This window comes from Amaranthus tricolor, chromosome 11, assembly GCF_026212465.1.
Source record: "Amaranthus tricolor cultivar Red isolate AtriRed21 chromosome 11, ASM2621246v1, whole genome shotgun sequence".
In the NCBI taxonomy this organism is placed as follows: domain Eukaryota; kingdom Viridiplantae; phylum Streptophyta; class Magnoliopsida; order Caryophyllales; family Amaranthaceae; genus Amaranthus; species Amaranthus tricolor.
In genome coordinates, this window is record NC_080057.1 from 24,084,570 (window position 1) to 24,105,274 (window position 20,705).

A 20,705-nucleotide genomic window follows, 5' to 3' on the forward strand; every position below is an offset into this window, starting at 1 on the left:
TCAGTCAGTGATTAATTCAGTCAAAGAGTAACACAACCAAAGCCATCACTATATGTTTGAATATCTTCTCGAAGATGTATCATTTCTCAAGCCTCAATCCCATGTATAAATAGATTACCATCACTCATTTTTGTCATTTCAAATTCTCATTTTCATTTTTCTTCTTTTATTTTCATCAAATTATTTTTTCATTATAGAAAAAAAGCAAATTAGGTGAGAATCAAATTTAAAAACTTAAATAAGACTTAATTCTCGGCAGTATAAACTTCTTAATAACAACAAAGATGAGCAAAAAACTTCTACAACATTCAACAAAATCATGCAACAAACACGAGTATGATTGTTGTTGTTTTCAATGGCGGGTTTTTTCGAATAAAGTAAAATGTCGAAAATCGTTGGTTCCTAAAGACGTTCCAAAGGGTCATACCGAAGTGTATGTAGGAGAAAATATGAGGAGATTTGTAGTAAAAATAGGGTTGTTAAACCATGGTTTGTTTGCAAAATTACTAGAATTAGTGAGAGATAAATATGATGAGTCTCCAACACCTTTGAAACTTTGGATTCCATGCCATGAATCTTTTTTTCTTGACGTTGTTCGACAGGTTGCAACAACTGCGTCCCAATCGTAAACATTTTCTTTTTTACTTGTTCCGTTCCTTTTTATTTATCCACTTTACTTTTTCACATATTTCAAAATAAATTTTAAGTCTCGATATCTTATAGTACGCATAGTAAACATTGTAAAAAATATATATTAAAATTCTTTGTATCAAGACAAATCTACCAAGATCCCACATGCATATAGATTGTCTTGAATATATACTTCAAAAATCAAATCTAAATTTCTCTCTCATAAAATGAAAAAACTTAAAATGGACAAAAAAAATGGAAAGAGCATGTTCTAATGCTATTTAAAATGCTTAATAGAATGTTTTTATAGTTAAATGCATATTTATAATGTCTTTATTGTTGTATGTAAAGAGAAATTGAAATTTTTATATTGTATTTAGTGATTATTTTAGGAGGCATTTTAATTTGTTCATTATGTGATTATTATTGTTATTATTATGTCACAACACTACGTAAGAGTTAAAGACTATTATTAGCCTATCTACTTTTTTTGATTCGGGGTTAAGCTAAAAAATTCCTATGGGCAGGTCACGAACTAATGCTTCATATGGGTAGTAAGAATCGAAATATGTCACAAGAGTACAAGAAAAAGTCCTCAACCGTTAGGATAATTCATGATTCTCGAAACCTGTATACTTAGACTTGAATAGATAGTAATGGAATAGGCCATGATTCGAGAAACGTAGCGAGCAAGAATGCTTCAAAATAAGAAAACTCGTAAAGTAAGACAACATGAGTCTTAATTACACAATAGTGCTCATTTGTGCATATTACCATTACTATAACGATGGTTACCATCTTCCAAAATCAAGACCAAATGTACAAAGGTCTCAACAGGATTTACAAGTTTAGAGACTTACGTATGGCAGACAGTGGCACGATGATGTTGTGCAGCAATTGCACTTCCGAGAACTTCTGTGTGACGCTAACATCAGTAGATGACTCGAGGACCTTTTTTACAGCACTATCTATGGTTTACCTTTTGGTGTGAAGCTAAAAAGCTAATGACAACTCTTCAAGATAGGTCAGCCTATGGTTCAATTAAATTGTAGAAGTATTTCGTAAACAAAAAATTAACTCGATGATTAAAAATTAATTTCTGTCTATGTAACTACTCGACAAATCTGATTTACCATATAGGAGAACAGATGAACGTCACTCGGCCAAAGGGGGGATACTAGAGCATCTTGAGTCTTGAAGTTGCTTGCCTCTTCTTGATGTAGACTTGCGAACAGGAGAATTATTGGCGATTTCCTTCACTCGTTCTATCAGTGTCTTTGGCAACAGTTGTGAGCTGCTCTTATTATGATCGTCCTGAAAAGAAAATTACAGATTAAATCATCTCATAGAATAACAAGTTTGCTGAATTGGTCAACCACCTCACTTTCTCAAGACAATAATAATTCCATCACCACTATTTTTACATTTATGCTAAGTCACAAATGACTTAATGAGAGAAAATTAAAAACAAGATTTAAGTGTATAATCTTCGATGTTAACTATAAATACGAATTGTATTTGGGTGCCTGATATGTTGGGCATATAAGGAGTAGCAAACTCTGAAAGCAACCGAGATGCGTATGCCGAGATAAATGGGCATATGCTAAGAGGTAGAAATTGAAATGATGATATATGACTGAAGTTAGGTGTGACGGCCGACAGGTATTGCATAAAAGAGAATTGACTTCATTTGACAGCTACAAGATGCTATTGTTAGGACCATTGTTACTTGAAATGAAATTCGATATGATACGATAAACGAAAACTAGAACGAGAAACCGTAATTTACAGTTTCGGAAACGTAGGTACAATTTTAGCTCACAGCAACAAATAAAAGGAGTGAAAAATATGTAAGAAAATAACTTAAAACGGCACCATAAAAAAGCAAAAGAAAAAAGAAGGTTTTGGCATTATAAATGGTTTGGGTATGAAAAAAATAGGAAACGTAGTTTCGGAAACATTAACGTAGCGTTTAGGAAGCAAAGGTTCCGAAACAGAATTCGGAGGGAAGTTTCTGGATTCTTGTAACCATGGTTAGGACAAACTAAGAGTTGGAAAAGAAATGACTACACAAGAGGCCGAGTTTACCCAAATATGATTTGGATGGAAAGGGTGCATAAAGGATATGGCTGATTTAGGACACAAACAATCTCTAAAGTTTTGGTTGATGTAGCTGACCCAATATCTTAGAATTAAGCCTCCAGCATTAATGTGGTTTTTGTTTTGGGTGGCTTTTGAACTTTATAACTTCTAGCTTTATCTCAAGTTAATTTCTCCTACGATAAATGAACACAAACCACATGATGCTATAGGGACTGAGCATGACGAATGTTCTAGCATCTGCACAAAAAACTAAGACATACAAATAATCATACTCAACTGCTTGGTGGTAATACATCATATTAAACGTACATTGAATCTCTAGTAGCCATTAAAAAAACCGAGATGTCAGCATAATGAAATGAAAGGATACTCATTTCCTTCAATCCAAGCATGAGGAGGGATAGATAAGCTCAAGTTAATTGATAACAATGATTATGATCTTTGAAGATTGCTTACAGATAAGAAAACATGAACTTCAGCTTTTTCTTGCTGATGTACTAGAAAAGGATGAGCTGGGTGTCACTCTCTAGGAAAAATCAATGGTAGAGATAGTTTCCGAACAGTTCAACGCAATTGTAAATGTTTGCATATCAACCTTGGCTAACTATTTATTCAACAATCCAAAAAGTCTCATGCAAACACTTCAAGACAAAGTTCACTTTGTGAGGAAGCCACCAAGATAATAAAGAAACTAATGAAGTACACAGGGATGAACGATGATTGAAAGACGTCTAAACAAAAGCATTAAGCCATTAACTAACATAAGGGTTTTGAAGAACTCACTTAACAACTTGAGTTTAGAATCAAAAACATAAAGAAGAATGTTAAAGACAGCACTAACTCTAGAAATTAATGACAACTTGTTGCTGAATCAATTTCGTGCTAGTCTCTCTAACATAGACTCAATAATTGCTGGATGTGGAATTCACGGTTAATATTATTATGGCCCTAAGGCTGTTTATTATGAATAGAGAGCTAATGAAATAGTTCTTAGCTACAAGTATAAATACCAAAACAGTCAGCAAGGACATATACACAGAAAATAAATTCAAAACATTTGTATATGGAAGTACTTCTTGTAGGAACATAGAATATTTCCTAAATATATTTTAAGAAACTTATTATTTTATTTTATTCCTTTTGCCATATTTACTTCACTAATTTGTGTATATATTCTAATGTAATTAACATTATTCATTCAATACAAACCAATTATTCAAAACCGAAATTAGCATTATTTCCGCATTATTAATTTCTTCATGGTGTCAGAGCCGATGGTGGTTCCTGGTATGATGTGGCTCACATGTGAGGGGGAGTGTTGGAAATACTTCACATGTGAGACAAGATCCCACATCGATAAAATAGTGGGTTGTGGACTTGCATTTATATATTGGTTTGGCTAATCCTCCTACTACCATATGGTTTTGGGAATCAATAAACCTCACCTAGTATATGCACAAGCCAAAGCTCTTGACCGCGGGTTTGTGGGTTATGGGGTTACTCAAAAAGGGTATCGGTGTCTTGACCCAATTCATAATAAGTTGTATACCACAATGGACTGTGAATTCTTTGAAGAGTCCTATTATTTTTCTGAGCTTGGTCCTCAGGGGGAGAGTATTGGTGATGACCTAAGCTGATTAACATATCAGGTAAGGATGGACCCTCCAAAGAAAGTAGATAACACCGCTGACACTGTTTTCCGGCGATGGTGTTTTCCGATGGTATTAGAGCCGATGGTGTTTTCCGGCCACCTATAACTGGCCCACCGTATCGGTGGTCATCATCTACCGAAGAAAAAAAGAAAAAAAAACTTACCAATCATGGAAATCGGACTACGTGTGCCGTCACTAACCCCGGTATTGCAAACTAAACGGTTAAAACCCAACACCGGAGTCTTCGACGCTGGAACGCGTTTTCCGACGAACCATCTCATACCCAGAGTAGGGAGAACCACACTTTTCTCAACCGTCAAAATCAGAAATCTAAAACAAACCCACAATAAAACTTACCAACCTTCTTCTGTTCAAGGCAGTGATGGCCAGCTCCGGTGCAAGGTTACAACAAGGCAGTGAGCGGCCATTGTTTGAGAAATTAGACATGGAGGAGAGAGACAATCCAAAAAGAGGGAGAAGGGGTTCAACTAAATCTTCAGGAAAAGGAAATATTGTAGCTTTACCCAATTAAACACTTAAAAAATCATTACCGTCATACTTTGACTCGGTCAAACCCACACAAAACCAATTTCCATTACCCCATCCCGTCAAACCCACACATAAAAATACTCATTTTCCTTTTGACTTGGTCAAACACTACTACCCCACCAAAACCCTTAAATCTGCCTCTCTAAATCCTACCCAGCCCAATTCTCCCTCTATTGTAAATGGTTTTGGTCTTCTTTGCAAGCCCAACTCTTCCTCTTAGATCTTTGATGGTGGAGCTACAGATACGATGACATTTGATCCTATGGATCTTTTATCCATCATGCCCACAACCCGTACCCATATTCAAACTGCCAACGGGGAATATGTTCAAGTTGATAAAATTGGCCCAATTAAAATTTCTCTGTCTCTTCACTTAAAAAATTGTCTTCTTATTCCTAGTCTATCTCACAAATTATTATCTGTTAGCCAGCTAACTAAAGAGCTTAATTGTACTATTCTCATGACTTCTGATGGGTGTATTGTGCAGGATGCTCTGACCGGGACAATCATTGGACGTGGTACCGAGAAAAGAAGCTTATACTATGTGGACGAGGCGATTCAAAAAGGTCACACGTCGCATGCTCATGGGTCTCCTGATCATCAATTATGGATGTGGTACCGACGTCTAGGTCATCCTTCTTTAGGGTATTTAAAACGCATTCTTCCATCTCTTCATAGTTGCAATACATCTTTGGATTGTGAAATTTGTGCCTTAGCCAAAAGTTATAAACACTCATATGCTCCTAGTCTGACTCATAGTGTTAAACCTTTTGTTTTGATACATTCTGATGCTTGGGGTCCTGCTCCTGAATGTAACACACATGGTTTCTCATACTATATCTTGTTTGTGGAGGATTGTACTCGGATGAGTTGGGTTTATTTTTTAAAACACAAGTCTGAAGTCTTCGATGTGTTTTAACATATGATTCTCACTCAATATCAAAAACCACAAATACTCCGGTCTAATAATGGTGGGTGAATATGTTAACTTGAACATGAAAAAATTTATTTCCAACCATAGCCTAATTCACCAAACCACCTGTCCCGATACTCCCCAACAAAACGGGGTTGCTGAACGGAAAAATCGTATCCTTCTAGAAATTACCCGAGCCCTTCTATTTGAATCACATGTTACCTCTCATTTTTGGCCAGAAGCCATTCCTACTGCCACTTACTTAACCAACCATCTTCCCGCAAGAACTTTGAATTTCCAAACCTTTCTACATACTCTCCAAACTCATACCCCTATTCCTTCCTCCTACTCTTTACCCCCTCGTATTTTTGGTTGTGTTGTTTATGTTCATCTCCCCAAGCAGGATAGGAAAAAACTTGAACCTTGGTTTGTTAAATGTGTCTTTGTGGGTTATGGGGTTACTCAAAAAGGGCATCGGTGTCTTGACCTAGTTCATAATAAGTTGTATACCACAATGGACTGTGAATTCTTTGAAGAGTCCTATTATTTTTCTCAGCTTGGTCCTCAGGGGGAGAGTATTGGTGATGACCTAAGCTGGTTAACATATCAGGTAAGGATGGACCCTCCAAAGAAAGTAGATAACACCGCTGACACTGTTTTCCGGCGATGGTGTTTTCCGATGGTATTAGAGCCGATGGTGTTTTCCGGCCACCTATAACTGGCCCATCGTATCGGTGGTCATCATCTACCGAAGAAAAAAAGAAAAAAAAACTTACCAATCATGGAAATCGGACTACGTGTGCCGTCACTAACCCCGGTATTGCAAACTAAACGGTTAAAACCCAACACCGGAGTCTTCGACGCTGGAACGCGTTTTCCGGCGAACTAATGAGATATCGTCTCATATCAGTCCATTCCAATCTAATGAGCATCCTAATGAACCAGAAGTAACACCTGAACCTGAATTGTTTATAGATGATATGCCCGGTGCAATGCGAACTAATGAGATATCGTCTGATGATGTGCTATTGTCTGATAATATGCTTAATGATATGCCCAGTGTTGAGATATCTAGCAGGTATGAGTTACCTCCAAGGAGCACACGAGGTGTTTCGCCGAAGAGGTATGATACAGAATATGAAGCACTTCGATCTCGGTATCCTATCAACCGAGGGAATGGTGAATCGTTATCTTAGACAGCCCTGGCTTTTAATACCTCTCTCTATTATAGTGCTTTACCTAAAAATGTTGAAAAGGCACTTCAAGATCCCAAATGGAAGAAAGCAATGGAGGAAGAAATGTTAGCTCTTAAGAAAAATGAAACATGGGAAAGATGTCCTCTACCAAAAGGGAAAAAGACAGTAGGGTGCAGATGGGTGTTCTCGATCAAGAATCATGCAGATGGATCCATTGAGCGTTACAAAGCTCGTCTTGTAGCCAAAGGCTACATCCGAACCTACGGAGTAGATTATTCCGAAACTTTTTCCCCAATTGCCAAAATTGACACAATTCGGGTTTTATTTTCCATAGCTGCAAATAAAGATTGGCCGCTTCACCAGTTTGATGTCAAAAATGCATTCCTACGTGGTGAACTTGAAGAAGTGTATATAAAAGCACCTCCTGGTTTCTCAGAGGATTTCACTCCAGGGGAAGGATGCAAACTTAGAAACGCATTGTATGGTTTGAAACAATCCCCAAGGGCATTGTTTGGGAGGTTCACTGCCACTATGAAGTTTGGGTATAAACAAAGTAATTCAGATCACACACTATTTCTCAGGAAGGAAAAGAATCGTATTACATGTTTGATAATCTATGTCAACGATATGGTTATCACTGGCAATGATGCATAGGAAATTCGAGATTTGAAGAAATGGTTGTCCTGTGAGTTTGAAATGAAAGATTTGGGGAACCTGAAATACTTCCTTGCCATTGAGGTTCTAAGATCGAAAAAGGGAATCCTCATTTGTCAGAGGAAGTACATTCTTGATCAACTAGCAGAGATCGGCATGCTTGATTGTAAACCAGCAGAGACACCTATTATAGCTAATCATGGGCTTCAGATTATTAAGGGTGCAGAGTTGGCAGATAAGGATCGCTATAGAAGAATGGTAGGGAAACTTATCTACCTCTCCCATACAAGACTTGATATTGCTTATGCTGTTGGTGTAGTGAGTAGATTCATGCACATGCCTCAAATACAGCACATGACAGCCTTGATGAGAATTCTAAGGTATCTAACGGGTACAAGTAGTCAAGGTCTTCTCTTTGGAAAAAATGATAACCTTGACCTTCTAGCCTACACTGATGCAGATTGGGCAGGAGACATAGATGATAGGAAATCCACGTCTGGGTACTCTACTATAGTGGGGGGTAACCTTGTCACCTAAAAAAGCAAGAAGCAGAAGGTTGTTGCTCTATCAAGTGCTGAGGCAGAATTTCAAGGAATTGCCAAGGGTATCACTGAGATTCTCTGGATCAGGAAACTATTAGTAGAATTGAATTTTCCTCAAAAGGGGGCATGTAATGTTTATTGTGATAACAAAGCCGCTATTAGCATCTCTGGGAACCCTGTCCAGCACGATCGAACTAAACATGTTGAAATTGACGGACATTTTATAAAGGAGAAACTTGATAAAAAGATTGTTTGCCTCCCATTTGTTCGATCAAAGGATCAGTTGGCAGATGTCCTCACCAAGGCAGTGACATTTGAAGCATTTGAAGATGCAATATGCGAGTTGAAGCATTTGAAGATGCAATATGCAAGATAGGTCTTGGTGAAAAGTACGACCTAACTTGAGGGGGAGTGTAGGAACATAGAATATTTCCTAAATGTATTTTAGGAAACTTATTATTTTATTTTATTCCTTTTGCCATATTTACTTCACTAGTTTGTGTATATATCCTAATGTAATTAACATTATTCATTCAATACAAACCAATTATTCAAAACCCAAATCAATATTATTTCCGCATTATTAATTTCTTCACTTCTAATGAACCTTTTTCCGTCAAAGCCTATCTATAGGTATAGCAAGGGGCACCAAGCTAATCCGAGACCATTCAGAATTATCAAATGACAACATGCTCCCTCCGTCACCTTAATTCGCTCCCTACCAAAATTTTCCTTTTTTAAGAGGTATGACAATGTGGGGAAAAAGCAAGGAGAAATATGTGAGGCAACTAACCAAATCTAGTAAAAAGGGGAAAACTAAAAGGACATCCAAGTATGGAAAGTGAAGTAAAATCATGGAAACATGGGGGAGTAGAAAATATAGGCAGTGAACCAAATGCGAAACTATTAACTAACCGAAATTATTTAGTTTTAACACTAAAGTCATGCAAGTAACCGATAGCCATAACTCCACTGTCACAGACAAGAGATGGTACAGTGGAGAATTCGTAATGCCAGCATGATGTAAAAGTACTGCTCCCCTTGACCATATCAAATACCAGCAATAATTTATAAGTTGATGCAAGAGAAGAATTTAAAAAATACAATGAATGGATATAGGCAATATGATGATGATGCAGCAAGATGTGTGATTGGACTCCTTTATGCACAGGTCATAATGACTGCAAGTCACAAGACTAAAAATACAAACCTTTCTTGGCCTCAAACTCCGACTATTAGTCTTCACAAGGTTGCGCCACTTGTCCTGCAAAGATCATAAGTAGTATATAATTTTGAAGCCAAAAACAAATGAGTAAGCACATACAGAACACTCACAGAAAGGTGCAAAGTAGAAATAGCCAAATTCAACGCTATAGATTACCCTGATATCAGTAGCTGTACGACTTGAGGATGAGAAGAAAGCCCTCTTTACAGCAGTCCATTGTCCTGTACCAAACTGTGACATACCATTAACCAACGCCACCACCTCATCCAATGTCCAGGGCTTGCTGTTCTTCCTTCGATCACCCCTTTTCATTGAATTTCTGTTGAGACAAGATGAATCAGGCTCGTATTCTTCATCTGAATCAAGTTCCTAAATAAAGCGTGTCTCGTTAGTTGTTGCCAGAATCAAAATTAACAACTCCAAAAACAGCACTGAAATAAGCTTCGAAAAGTCCTGGTGTCTCAAATTCTAGTTCTCACTAAGCAAAAGTCAAAGCTGAATTACAAAGCTTCGTATATCACAATAGATTATGCGAAGATATACAGCTATATCTTGAGAGTTGGAACTCCTCACATTTGTTAATTACTAAGAAACCCAATTAGGCAAGCTGTCGAGCATTTCAAGGATCTCAAAACCCAAGGTCTATAGTTAGTAAATCCTTTGATGGCCAGTTATATGCTCACATCTACAGTCACACCCGTAAGATAATTACAACTGTTTTTAAATTTCTGCAATTAAACTATGAGTGCAAACAATGGACAATAATATGGTTTTAAATTACATATTGTAGGAAATCAAGATTATGAGCCACATATGAAGTTGTGGAAAAAGATGATAGAGCACTGAGAAGATGCACAAGCACTTCTGAGAACCAACATGGTTTGAAGTGAGGGTGAATTATCATGGAAGCTACTCAGCTGATGCGGAAAGAAATCGCGTATTGCACGGTAAAGAAAAAAGAATATGCACATAATTTTTACTACTTGGAAAAACAGTGGTAGATTTAAGATTTCTAAATTGGCTATACACAATATTATAAGCATAAATTTCTAAAATAAATAAGGTGTTTATGCTGAAAATTAAATAGGGTAAAAAGAAACTAAAAAAGAAGATAGGAAGCTTATGGAGATTTGAACATGAGACCAATGTGATTCCAAAAGATTACAGGACAAACTTGAACCACTAAGCTACATCATAAATCATAATACAATTCTTTACATTGCATAAGCTCTTATCTGCACAAATGTGGGTAAACTCTCTTCTACCTACTTAGCATAATGGATTCGACCCCATAGAGAAGACTTATGTTATGACAAAATACCAAGGAAAATACTTCTGTGGGTTTTGGCAAAGACATGCATGCTGCATAAGACATTAGTAAAGTTCAAGATATGTATGAGGAACAAATGAATATTAAACGTGTTGAGGAGAAATAAAAGATCTCCTAATGATGATGGTCTACACCAAGGTTATACTGTAAGCCCTTCTCTGAGTTCAGATAACCAAACCTATTCAAGGAGAAGTGTCATGGTGCATGGTGTACGTTAACGACATTGTTTTTGGTGGAAGAAATAAGTGTCTAAGTGAAAGGTCAATGCTAATTTAGAGATATGGATGCCATGAGGATTTAAACTAATTCGAATCAACACAGTATTTGGATTGTCAATTTAGCATGGATGATCTAAGAAAGAGGCATTGTAAATAGGATATAAGGACTTCCTCCAAGCAAGTGTTTTCTAAAAAAAGTGCATGTGGCTCAAAACCTTGTATAGAGAAGTGTGATTGGAATATTATGCAACCAAAGTGTTCCACTAAGGTTAGAGGGAAAATTTTAGTAGACTACCATTAGACTAACACTACTATATAGGTCATAATGATAGGCTTCTAGAAAGATCATTCTGGGAAGATGGGGTTACTGAAATGCGTATTTTAAGATGGATGAATGTCTATACCTTAAGGAATAGATTTCCAAATGTAGACATAAGAAACCATCTGAGAGTTTGACGACAAAAAAAGAGAGAAGATATTTTAGGATGGTTTATTCATGTACAAAGAAGACCGAAAAGTGCATAATCAGAAAAGTGGAAGGACATTGGGGCGCTTAAAATAGGGTGAGATGAGTCAAAAATGACTTGGATTACAATAGATAATGACATAGAAAACGAAAATGAGCAAATGAGCTGATGATCATGGAAATTGATTTTCTTAGTTCACGTAAATTTAGTGCTAGATAGGGCTTCATGATGGGTTTTTTTATTCAAATAGTCGACCCATATAGGCATTAAGACTTTGACATTATTATAATGTGAGAAATTTGGTGAATTCAAACAAAACCAAGGACACGAGAAGATCAAAATGTTGGATAAAATAGATCCATACCACATTGCTTGCCCAAGACTTTTGAGAGCTAACTTCAAGATCTTCATCCTTTAGCAAGCTAGGAGGATGTTTCTTAACCCTATAAAGTCTTGACTTTAGCCATGGTGATCCGTCAACATACCTCTGTGGAGGTCTACTCAGTCTCCTTTGTCTAGTGGTTACTGTTTTAGTTTCAGCACAGCTGTCAGTTGAAAGCTCATCTACACAAAAATCCTCCACTTCAGTACATTGACTCACTGAGTCAACTTCATCATTTGTACATATGGAAGTGCATGGTGCTTTCACAGAGCTGAGATAAAAATGATTTTTCTTTCTATCATGACCGAAAGCGCATGTATTCCCCGAATGAATATCGCTAGTTTTCTGAAAAGCTTCAATTTCACATTCCCTGGTACGCAAGCTTATGAGTTTCATCTTATTTTGCACTGGTCTATTATAACATTTGTTCCCAGAGTCCCCATCAATTTCATCAGGAGTTGCACATCTAGGCTCTAGAATAGATGATTGAGATACCCCTACTTCTTCATTACTAGTTCCTGGAGAGTGATCCTCAGATTTTAAGTCTTCAGCAGTCACTTCATCACAGAATTCACAATCCAGGTCCGGGACCTTTTTTGCAAAATCAACATCTGGGTTTACAATCAAAAAAAGTGAAAATCTTCAGTCATCTCTGTCTTTGGAGTGTCAGTGCGGAAATAATCAAACACATACCAAAAAGTTGATCTTCGGAAGCATGTGAGAGACTAACTGCTATAGGTATGTTGGTCATTTCGACTTCATGCAGCATTTCATCAAAATCCTATAAGAGTGACTCAATCAAATCGTAAAATTACATATATCAAGTATTCATCCAATGCTAATACAGAGCCTCATGTTCCACGTTATCAAGGAAAGAGAATCAGAAGAATAGTGACTCCCTAGCTAGCCAACAGTTAGAAGAAAATTGATTCCATGTATAAATAGCCATATAGAACCAGACAAGAATAAACTTCAAACTTGCAATAAGGAGGAAGCTTAATTAAGAAGCAAAATCAACATGCATTGTGATTTGTGCAAGGGTTATCATTGACTGACAACAATCTGACATTGCTAAGAAAAAATAGTAGATAAGATAATGCTTTTGATTGAATTAACTTAAAGATATAGTAGTAAATTAATTTCTTTAAAACTTTCGAGAAGTTTGATTCTCTCCGAATGAGCTAAGATGCCCCGACAAAACACTCACATCTTTCTCTACCTCCCAATTTATAGCATCTCTCCTCTCTGTTCCCTTTCTTATTATCTCTGTCTGCAACTACTACCTTCCTCCACAATCTATTCTCTTAACAGAATTTTGCAAAGTACCCTCCACTAGCCACAAGAGTTGTATTTCATTATCCCAATGCCACTAAAGGCTCTACGTATGTGAGGTTTGAGGAGTTAAATGTACACAGCCTTACTCTTGTTAGTGATGACAAAAAAGTGGTTTCCAATTGATCCTTGATACACATAACACATAAATAGAAAGTGCACATAATTTAACGAGACATGCTAATATAGTCCATTAAAATCCAAAACCGAAAAACTATCAATCTTTGGCCCCATCAAAATAACGGGCGTGGATCCATTACAAGAGTGTAAAAGACAAATTACAGGCTGAACAAGCATATTATAATTATATATCTGAATTGAAAAGCAACATACAAATTAATAGCAAACAAAAGAGCAAATCAGATAGGGTGTAGTAGAGAAGAAAAAATCAGAAATCCAACATTTAATAGTATTGATAGGGAAGAAACACCCAACTAGTCCATTCAAAAAGCAAAGCAAAGCAAAGAATATACAAAGACAAACTGCAGAGTTGAAAGGGATCATCCAGTAGTATTCTTATATTCTTGATCAATGTCACGTAGTTTGCTAATCTCATCGTAAATCGCGAATTTAAAAAGTGAATCAGCCAGCGAATTATGTACACTGTTCTTGATGCCAGGAAATATGTCTAGATGAAAGTACACTACATACCATTTGATCAAGATTACTTTTACATATACACGAGAAACAAAAGAGGAAAAGGAGATACATACGTTGCATCTTATGTCGTCTTTCCCTTCTGTCATACAAGAATTTAGCCCTCCTACAAGAAAAGCAGAACCACATGATTTAGAGTAGAGTACTATCATCATATAATTTTATGATAAAAAAAATAAATTAAAAAAAAACACATGTAATTATAAGAAGCAGAGATTCTAGATTTACAAAGTTTTGTGGCACTTTGTAACTGACAAACTCTTTAGGAAAATTCTAAATAAACCGTATCAGACATACTAGACAACAATCGTGGATACCACAATCCGTTCTTGCATAGAGATTCCATGCGGCAAAGTTAATGGCCTTAGGTTGCTTTGTTCTCAAAGCATAAAGCAGAAATAACAGGATAAGTCTTCGTAAATACACGATCAAAATGGAGTAAGCAGCATTCTCAAAAAAATCAACACCTCACCCCCCCCCCCCCACTCCCCACTCCCAAAAAACATTCATTGAGGCTTTGTATTTCAAGGGGATGCAGCAAACTATCCCACGATAAAAACGTAGAGCAAACAATCTCATTGTCACACTAATCAAAAAGGATGAAATAAAAAATACAAATATAAACAAATTATTAAAGTGAATAACTTAAAAATCGTAGGGAAAGTCATATGTAAAATCCAAGTAAAGGGACCAAATCATTATAGTTTTATATAGACCCAAGGAATTTTTTATCTTTCCTGGCTTTAATCAAACTCTTCGATACGTAGAAGATGAAAAGCAACAATAACCTGTGTCTTATTACCATTTTTGTTAATGAGCTCATAATGGAATACTGAAGATATATCATCAATTTTAAATGCTTTTTCAAAGTTTGCATCCAAATAAAAAGCAGAGGACTCTTCGTTTTTAGGTTGAGCCCATATATGACCAGTGCCAGAACCTCCATATGCAATGTCAGAAACATAGTGTTTGTCATTCTTAACCTGAGAAGAGGAAGAGGTGACTAGGGTTACAAACCAAACACACAAAAAAAAATTACATCAAGGAAGAAGTAGAATCAAGAATACTCTTTCATGTGTTTTTTACTCCTGTCTTCTATAACTATAGCGAGCTGATAATGCCTTAGCACCTTGAAACACTTTATTGCTTAAATAGCCAATATTAATATTCAAATCATGGAAATGGTTATAATCTATCACTCCCTCTTTCTCGAGGAGACTTTCCCATATTGAACCCAAAAAGCTCTCTTATTTTGTTGATCAATGAGGCAAATTTATGGGAAACAAAGATGTACATTAGGAGAAATTTACAATCAAAAAATTAGCTGTGCTGTAACTCAACCTATTAGTCTCTCCCCATAAATTTCTTTAAACAATCACAAGAGACCTCAACAAGGACTTCCAGCTCCAAATATGGTACGAAAATATATTGCAAGCCCTAAAGAAAAAGCATCAACAGGGTCATATAGAATACAAATAGCAAAACACACAGTAGAATAAAAATGTTTACATACACTGTCATCTATTACTATCTGAGAGATAAAGACCTGGATTTAATTTCCATTTTCAAGTACATGAACTCAACTTTAATAGAATACTTGGTAATGCATGGAGCTTTAGTAGCCAAATTTATCCAAATCCACAATTTGTCAAAAGCTCAAAGAACACAAAATTCTCAATGGCACCAACTGTAGAAAATAAGATAGTTTCTTATTATGAATAGTCAAAGATATATATTTAGGATTCAGTTGTTACTAAGCCTTTTAACCCGGTCCTCTATTAGAAATAGAGGCTCATCATTTGTAATTAACTTGAGATAAACAAAATAACAAGTCTTTTTTTCCTCTACAAAACTCTTCTTAGAGTTGTCTTTTTATCATGGTATCAAAGTGATTAAAAGCCAGAGAAAGTGATAGTGGAGTAGTCGGACTCAAAGCCTCTTCTCCTTGGACTTTAACAGCATCGGCCATTTTCATCTGTGGTCGAGAGACTAAACAAGATCTTTTTCTCTTCTTACACCAACTATGATCAAAACGATAATAACTCAATGCTTTTGTAAAGAAAAAACGAAGATCAATCAAAGTATTAGCCACTTTCAATTCATCATCATCGTCAATAGTGTATATCGTTCATCGTTCTGTCATTGTTTCCTAAAAAAATCATCCCAGTTTCTCAAACGATCAAAATTCCTTCCCACACAACATATATCTCCAAATTCTGTAAAAACATTATCTAAAGAAAAAACAATGGAAACAACTCCGACAACCCAACGGGATTCCAAAAACTTGAATATCCAAAGAAAAAATCATCCCAGTTTCTCAAACGATCAAAATTCACCATTGATATTCAAGCTTTTGGAATCCCGTTGTGTTGTCGGAGTCGTTTCCATTGTTTCTCCTTTGAATAATATTTTAACGGAATTTGGAGATATATGTTGTGTGGGAAGGAATTTTGATCGTTTGAGAAACTGGGATGATTTTGTTAGGAAACAGGGATATAACAACGAACGGTACACACTATCGAGATGATGATGAATTTGAAGTGGCAAATACTTTGATTGATCTTCAATTTTCTTTTACAAAACCATTGAGTTATTATCGTTTTTATCATAGTTGGTGTAAGAAGAGAAAAAGATCTTGTTTAGTCTCTCAACCATAGATAAAAATGGTTGATTATGTTGCCGATGTTGTTTAAGTCAAAGGAGAAGAGGCTTTGAGCCGACTACTCGGTTTTCACTTTCTCTTGCTCTTAATCGCTCTGATACCATGATAAAAAGACAACCCTAAGAAGATTTTTGTAGAGGAAAAAAAGATCTATTATTTTGTTAATTTCAAGTTAATTACAAATGATAAATAATAGCCTCAATTTACAATAGAGGATTGGTCTAAAAGGCTTAGTAACAACCTCCCCATTAAGGAGGAAACAACTAATAAGAATCCTAAAAAAATATATCTTTGACTATTCCTAATAAGAAACCGTCATATTTTTTACAATTTTTTAAAAAAAAAAAAAAACAAATATCATAAAATTTCACTATAAGGATATTATTTTCACGGAAGTAAGTTCACTAACTTATCAACTTAAATTTTTTTTTGCAACTAAATCTCATCTTATCACTCCAACATTTACAAATATGCCCTTAAAATTTTGCAAATAAGCTATGCTAGATTAAAGGATAAAATCTAACTATTTTTTTATTTTGAGAAATAAAGGTAAGGCATCAAATTTTACCACGTTTCCTTTTCTCCTTAATTTTTTGAATGCTATATTTTCTTGTTGCTGCAGCCATAGCTCTCCTCTCGTAGATATCCTGTGAAGGTGGATTGTTAAGGTCCAACTGATAAGTTTGTCTTTGCAAATGAAACTGTAGGATGATGGTATTGCATAACTCTCAATAGAATTGCACATATTAGATCATTGATCAACAATCCTTAATTTTGGAGCTAGGAACTACTCGATGGACCCGCAGGTAGAGAATCATTCAATGTTTGGGATCGTTGATTTCTGTGAATAATCGATGGTTGATGATGATTCTCCATAGAGGCCGATGGAACCGAAAATACCAAATTGTTACTTGTATTTGTTTGTTGTCGCATTTTACTCTTTTCTCACCAAAATATATCAACAGCTTCTGTTTCTTAGCCTTTAAATCATAATTTTCAGCCATTTAGTTATCATAATGGTCTTCACCTTTGCAAGAGCTTCTCTTAGTTGCTCTCCATCATCTAATCTTTCCCTTTCAATTTTCTTTAATTTCTCCGTTTTGTGTAATAAATCAAAACTCTTATTTAGTCCAGAAGTTTTCTCTTACTTGAAGATTAAGAAAAATGATTTAAATCAGTGAAGAAGATTAAATGGAAGCTCTCCAAGTTTTTCTCAAGATTATTAGAAAGGAGAATGTTGTAAACTTAAGAAGGCTTTATGTGGATTAAAACAATCACCTAAAGCTTGGTTTGTTGGATTTACATTGGCTTTCAAAAGGTTTGGATACAAGCAAAGCAATTCAGATCATAGTTCGTTTTTAAAGACTCGAGACAATAAAATTACATGCTTAATTATTTATGTTGATGATATGATAATCACTGATAATGATACAGAAGAAATAGAAAATTCAAAAGGAAAACTATTCCAAGAGTTTGAAATGAAAGATGTTTCATTTTTTCTTGATGATTTTCTTATTATTTTGGAGATTTTCTTTCATCCCTATCTCCAGCCCAATCAGCATTCTTGAAAAGAATACCTCTTCCACTAGTTCCTTTGAGATTTCTGACTATTCTCATAACTGCACCAATATCTTTCATTTCAAACTCTTTCATATAATCTTGAGAAAAACTAGGAGGAGCTTCCATATAACTTCATCAATTTAAATCATTCTTTTTCATCTTAATAAGAGTTTCGATTTGTTGCACAAAACGGAGAAATCAAAGGAAATAAAAAGGAAAAGATTTGATAATGGAGAACAACTAAGAGAAGCACTTGCATAGGTGAAGGCGTATTATGATAACTTAATGGCTGAAAATTATGATTTTAATGCTATAAAACAAAAGCTGTTGATAAAATTTGGTGAGAAAAGAGAGTAAAATGCAACAACAAACAAATACGATTAACGATTTGGTATTTCCGTTTCCATCGATGTCTATGGAGAATCAGCATCAATCAACGATCCCAAACATTCAATAATTCCCTACCTGCGGGTCCATCAAGTAGTTCCCAACTCCAACATCAAGGGTCGTTGATCAACGATCTAATACCACCGATTCCTCTTCAGTTGCAAAGACATACTTATCAGACCTTAGCAATCCACCTTCATTGGATATCTACGAGAGAAAAGCTACGACTGCAGCAGCAAGAAAATATAGGATTCAAAAATTAAGGAGAAGAGGTAACATGGCAAAATTTGATTGGTTGTGTTCCTAACTCTATTTTTCCTTACCAAAAGTTCTCAAATTCAAACAATAGTTAGATTTTATCATTTAATCAAGCATAGCTCATTTGCGAAATTTAAGGGCATATTTGTAAATGTTGGAGTGATAAGATGAGATTTAGTTGCAAAAAAAAAATTTGAGTTGATAAGTAGTGAACTTACTTCCATGAAAATAATTTCCTTATAGTAAAATTTTAAGTTGATAAGTAGTTGTATTTTTCTTATTGGGAATAATAATAAACAAAATAATAAACGCCTTTTTTTCCTCTACAAAACTCTTCTTAGAATTGTCTTTTCATCACCAACAACATAAATTTAAAATCTATTCTCTCCCAACTCTCCTCTCTCTCGTAAGTCTTTACATCAAACTTTTCATATAAATTTTTTATATTTTATTTTTTATTTAGATCTTGTCCTCTTTTTTTTGTATGGTAGATCTTGCTCTCTTATGTAGTAGATGAAAATCAAAGATGAAATAATAAAAAGTATTTAGAAATTCAAATTGTCTAACCCTCCCATATTAACATATTATCTGAATTTTTTATGTATTAAATCAAATTTTAGGACATTTAGAATACTGTTGAATGATTGAATTCAGGGATCTTGATTTCTACTATGTTATCAAATTCAAATTTTCCCTCCAAAGCTCATTTCTCTAACAAAGTGCTTTTCACAAAAGGGCAAGTCAAATATATGACGACAAGACATCATTCTTATCCTACCATTTATCAGATAGACATAGGATCCAATAAAAATACTAATAAGCTCGCTCATAGCTCAATACAAAACGCCACAGTTGAATGCTAGCATACATCCACACACTCCTTGTTTGGCTTTGAGCATCTACATCACGTGCATGCTCGACAATCTAACATGGGCATTTAAGCATTGTGTGAAACTCTCTGTAAACGAGTGGACCTCGAAACTGAACAAACATACATAATATATGACTCTACTCAAATCTAAGCAACATACATTGTTTTAAGTTTCTACGAAATAAAACTATTTGGAACATGTAGAGCGTAGACACAAGAATATAAAAACAAACACATTGTTGCAAATGTATAATGCATATGCAAACAATCGACACAATTTTGAGGTGTTTTTACTTTAATAAGATAGTAAAATCGAGCAATTTCAGCGCATGTTTCTCAGACCTAAGATTATACAACTAGTTCAATCACTATATCAAACCAAAAGTAGCAAAGAGCAAAAAAATACAGATGCATGATAAATTCAAATTTCAAATCAGAAAAATCACGAGATAATGTAACGTATCAAGTAGTCAATCGCAATAATAGGAAAACAAAATCAAAGTAAATGAAATCAAAACCGATTGCGGAATTGAAAGTGAAGAAACAGTAAGTAACTAATTGTTGCTTGATTTTTAGTATATAGATAGAAATTAGAAGTAAAAGAACAGAAATGAAAAAAGCAAAAGTTAAAGAGAGTAAAGGAAGCAGAGTAAACCTCATTCATGGCGGTGGGGAATGAGTAGTGAGCAGTGAGCAGTGAGCAGTGAGCAGTGAGCAGTGAGACTGAAAGAAGAATCCAGTCTGATGCTCAGAACTCATAAGCATAGGAGAGAGAAAGGGGAGAAAATATTTTTATAGGAAATGACGGATAAATGGCATCTGGGACGCGAAGGAGAATGTTCGAAACCGAATAAGCTTCCACCCAAATGGACCCTCACACTTACGTCCCATGGAGAATGATGAGTATTTAACACCTCTAATCGCAGATATTTTAAATTACGCAATATATGTTAAATATTGTAAAATATAAAATTATTAAAATAATATTATAATTTTTAAAATCACATAAAAACTTTAAAGAACTTATCAATTTTTATTCTATATTTGCTTCATTCCATGAGTTTTGTTATATTTTTTAAAAGAAATATAAAATTATTAGAAAAATATCATAAGTTTA

At 35.2% G+C, this 20,705-nt stretch overlaps 1 protein-coding gene across 2 annotated transcripts; it reads right to left on the reverse strand.

Annotated features, from left to right (window-relative positions):
- Nucleotides 1-1,336: 1,336 nt before the first annotated feature.
- Nucleotides 1,337-20,456, reverse strand: LOC130827611 (uncharacterized). Of its 2 annotated transcripts, none has more exons than XM_057693379.1 (8): nucleotides 20,244-20,456; nucleotides 14,653-14,833; nucleotides 13,907-13,956; nucleotides 12,555-12,642; nucleotides 11,844-12,472; nucleotides 9,621-9,833; nucleotides 9,450-9,503; nucleotides 1,337-1,944 (listed from the first exon to the last, which is right to left on the reverse strand). In XM_057693379.1, the coding sequence occupies exons 1-8, from the start codon at nucleotides 20,250-20,252 to the stop codon at nucleotides 1,786-1,788; spliced, it is 1,383 nt and encodes a 460-aa protein (XP_057549362.1). In that variant the 5' UTR covers nucleotides 20,253-20,456; the 3' UTR covers nucleotides 1,337-1,785. The 2 variants fall into 2 exon arrangements, with proteins under 2 accessions (XP_057549362.1, XP_057549361.1); XM_057693378.1 differs by lacking the exon at nucleotides 20,244-20,456 and adding an exon at nucleotides 17,081-20,187.
- Nucleotides 20,457-20,705: the final 249 nt, after the last annotated feature.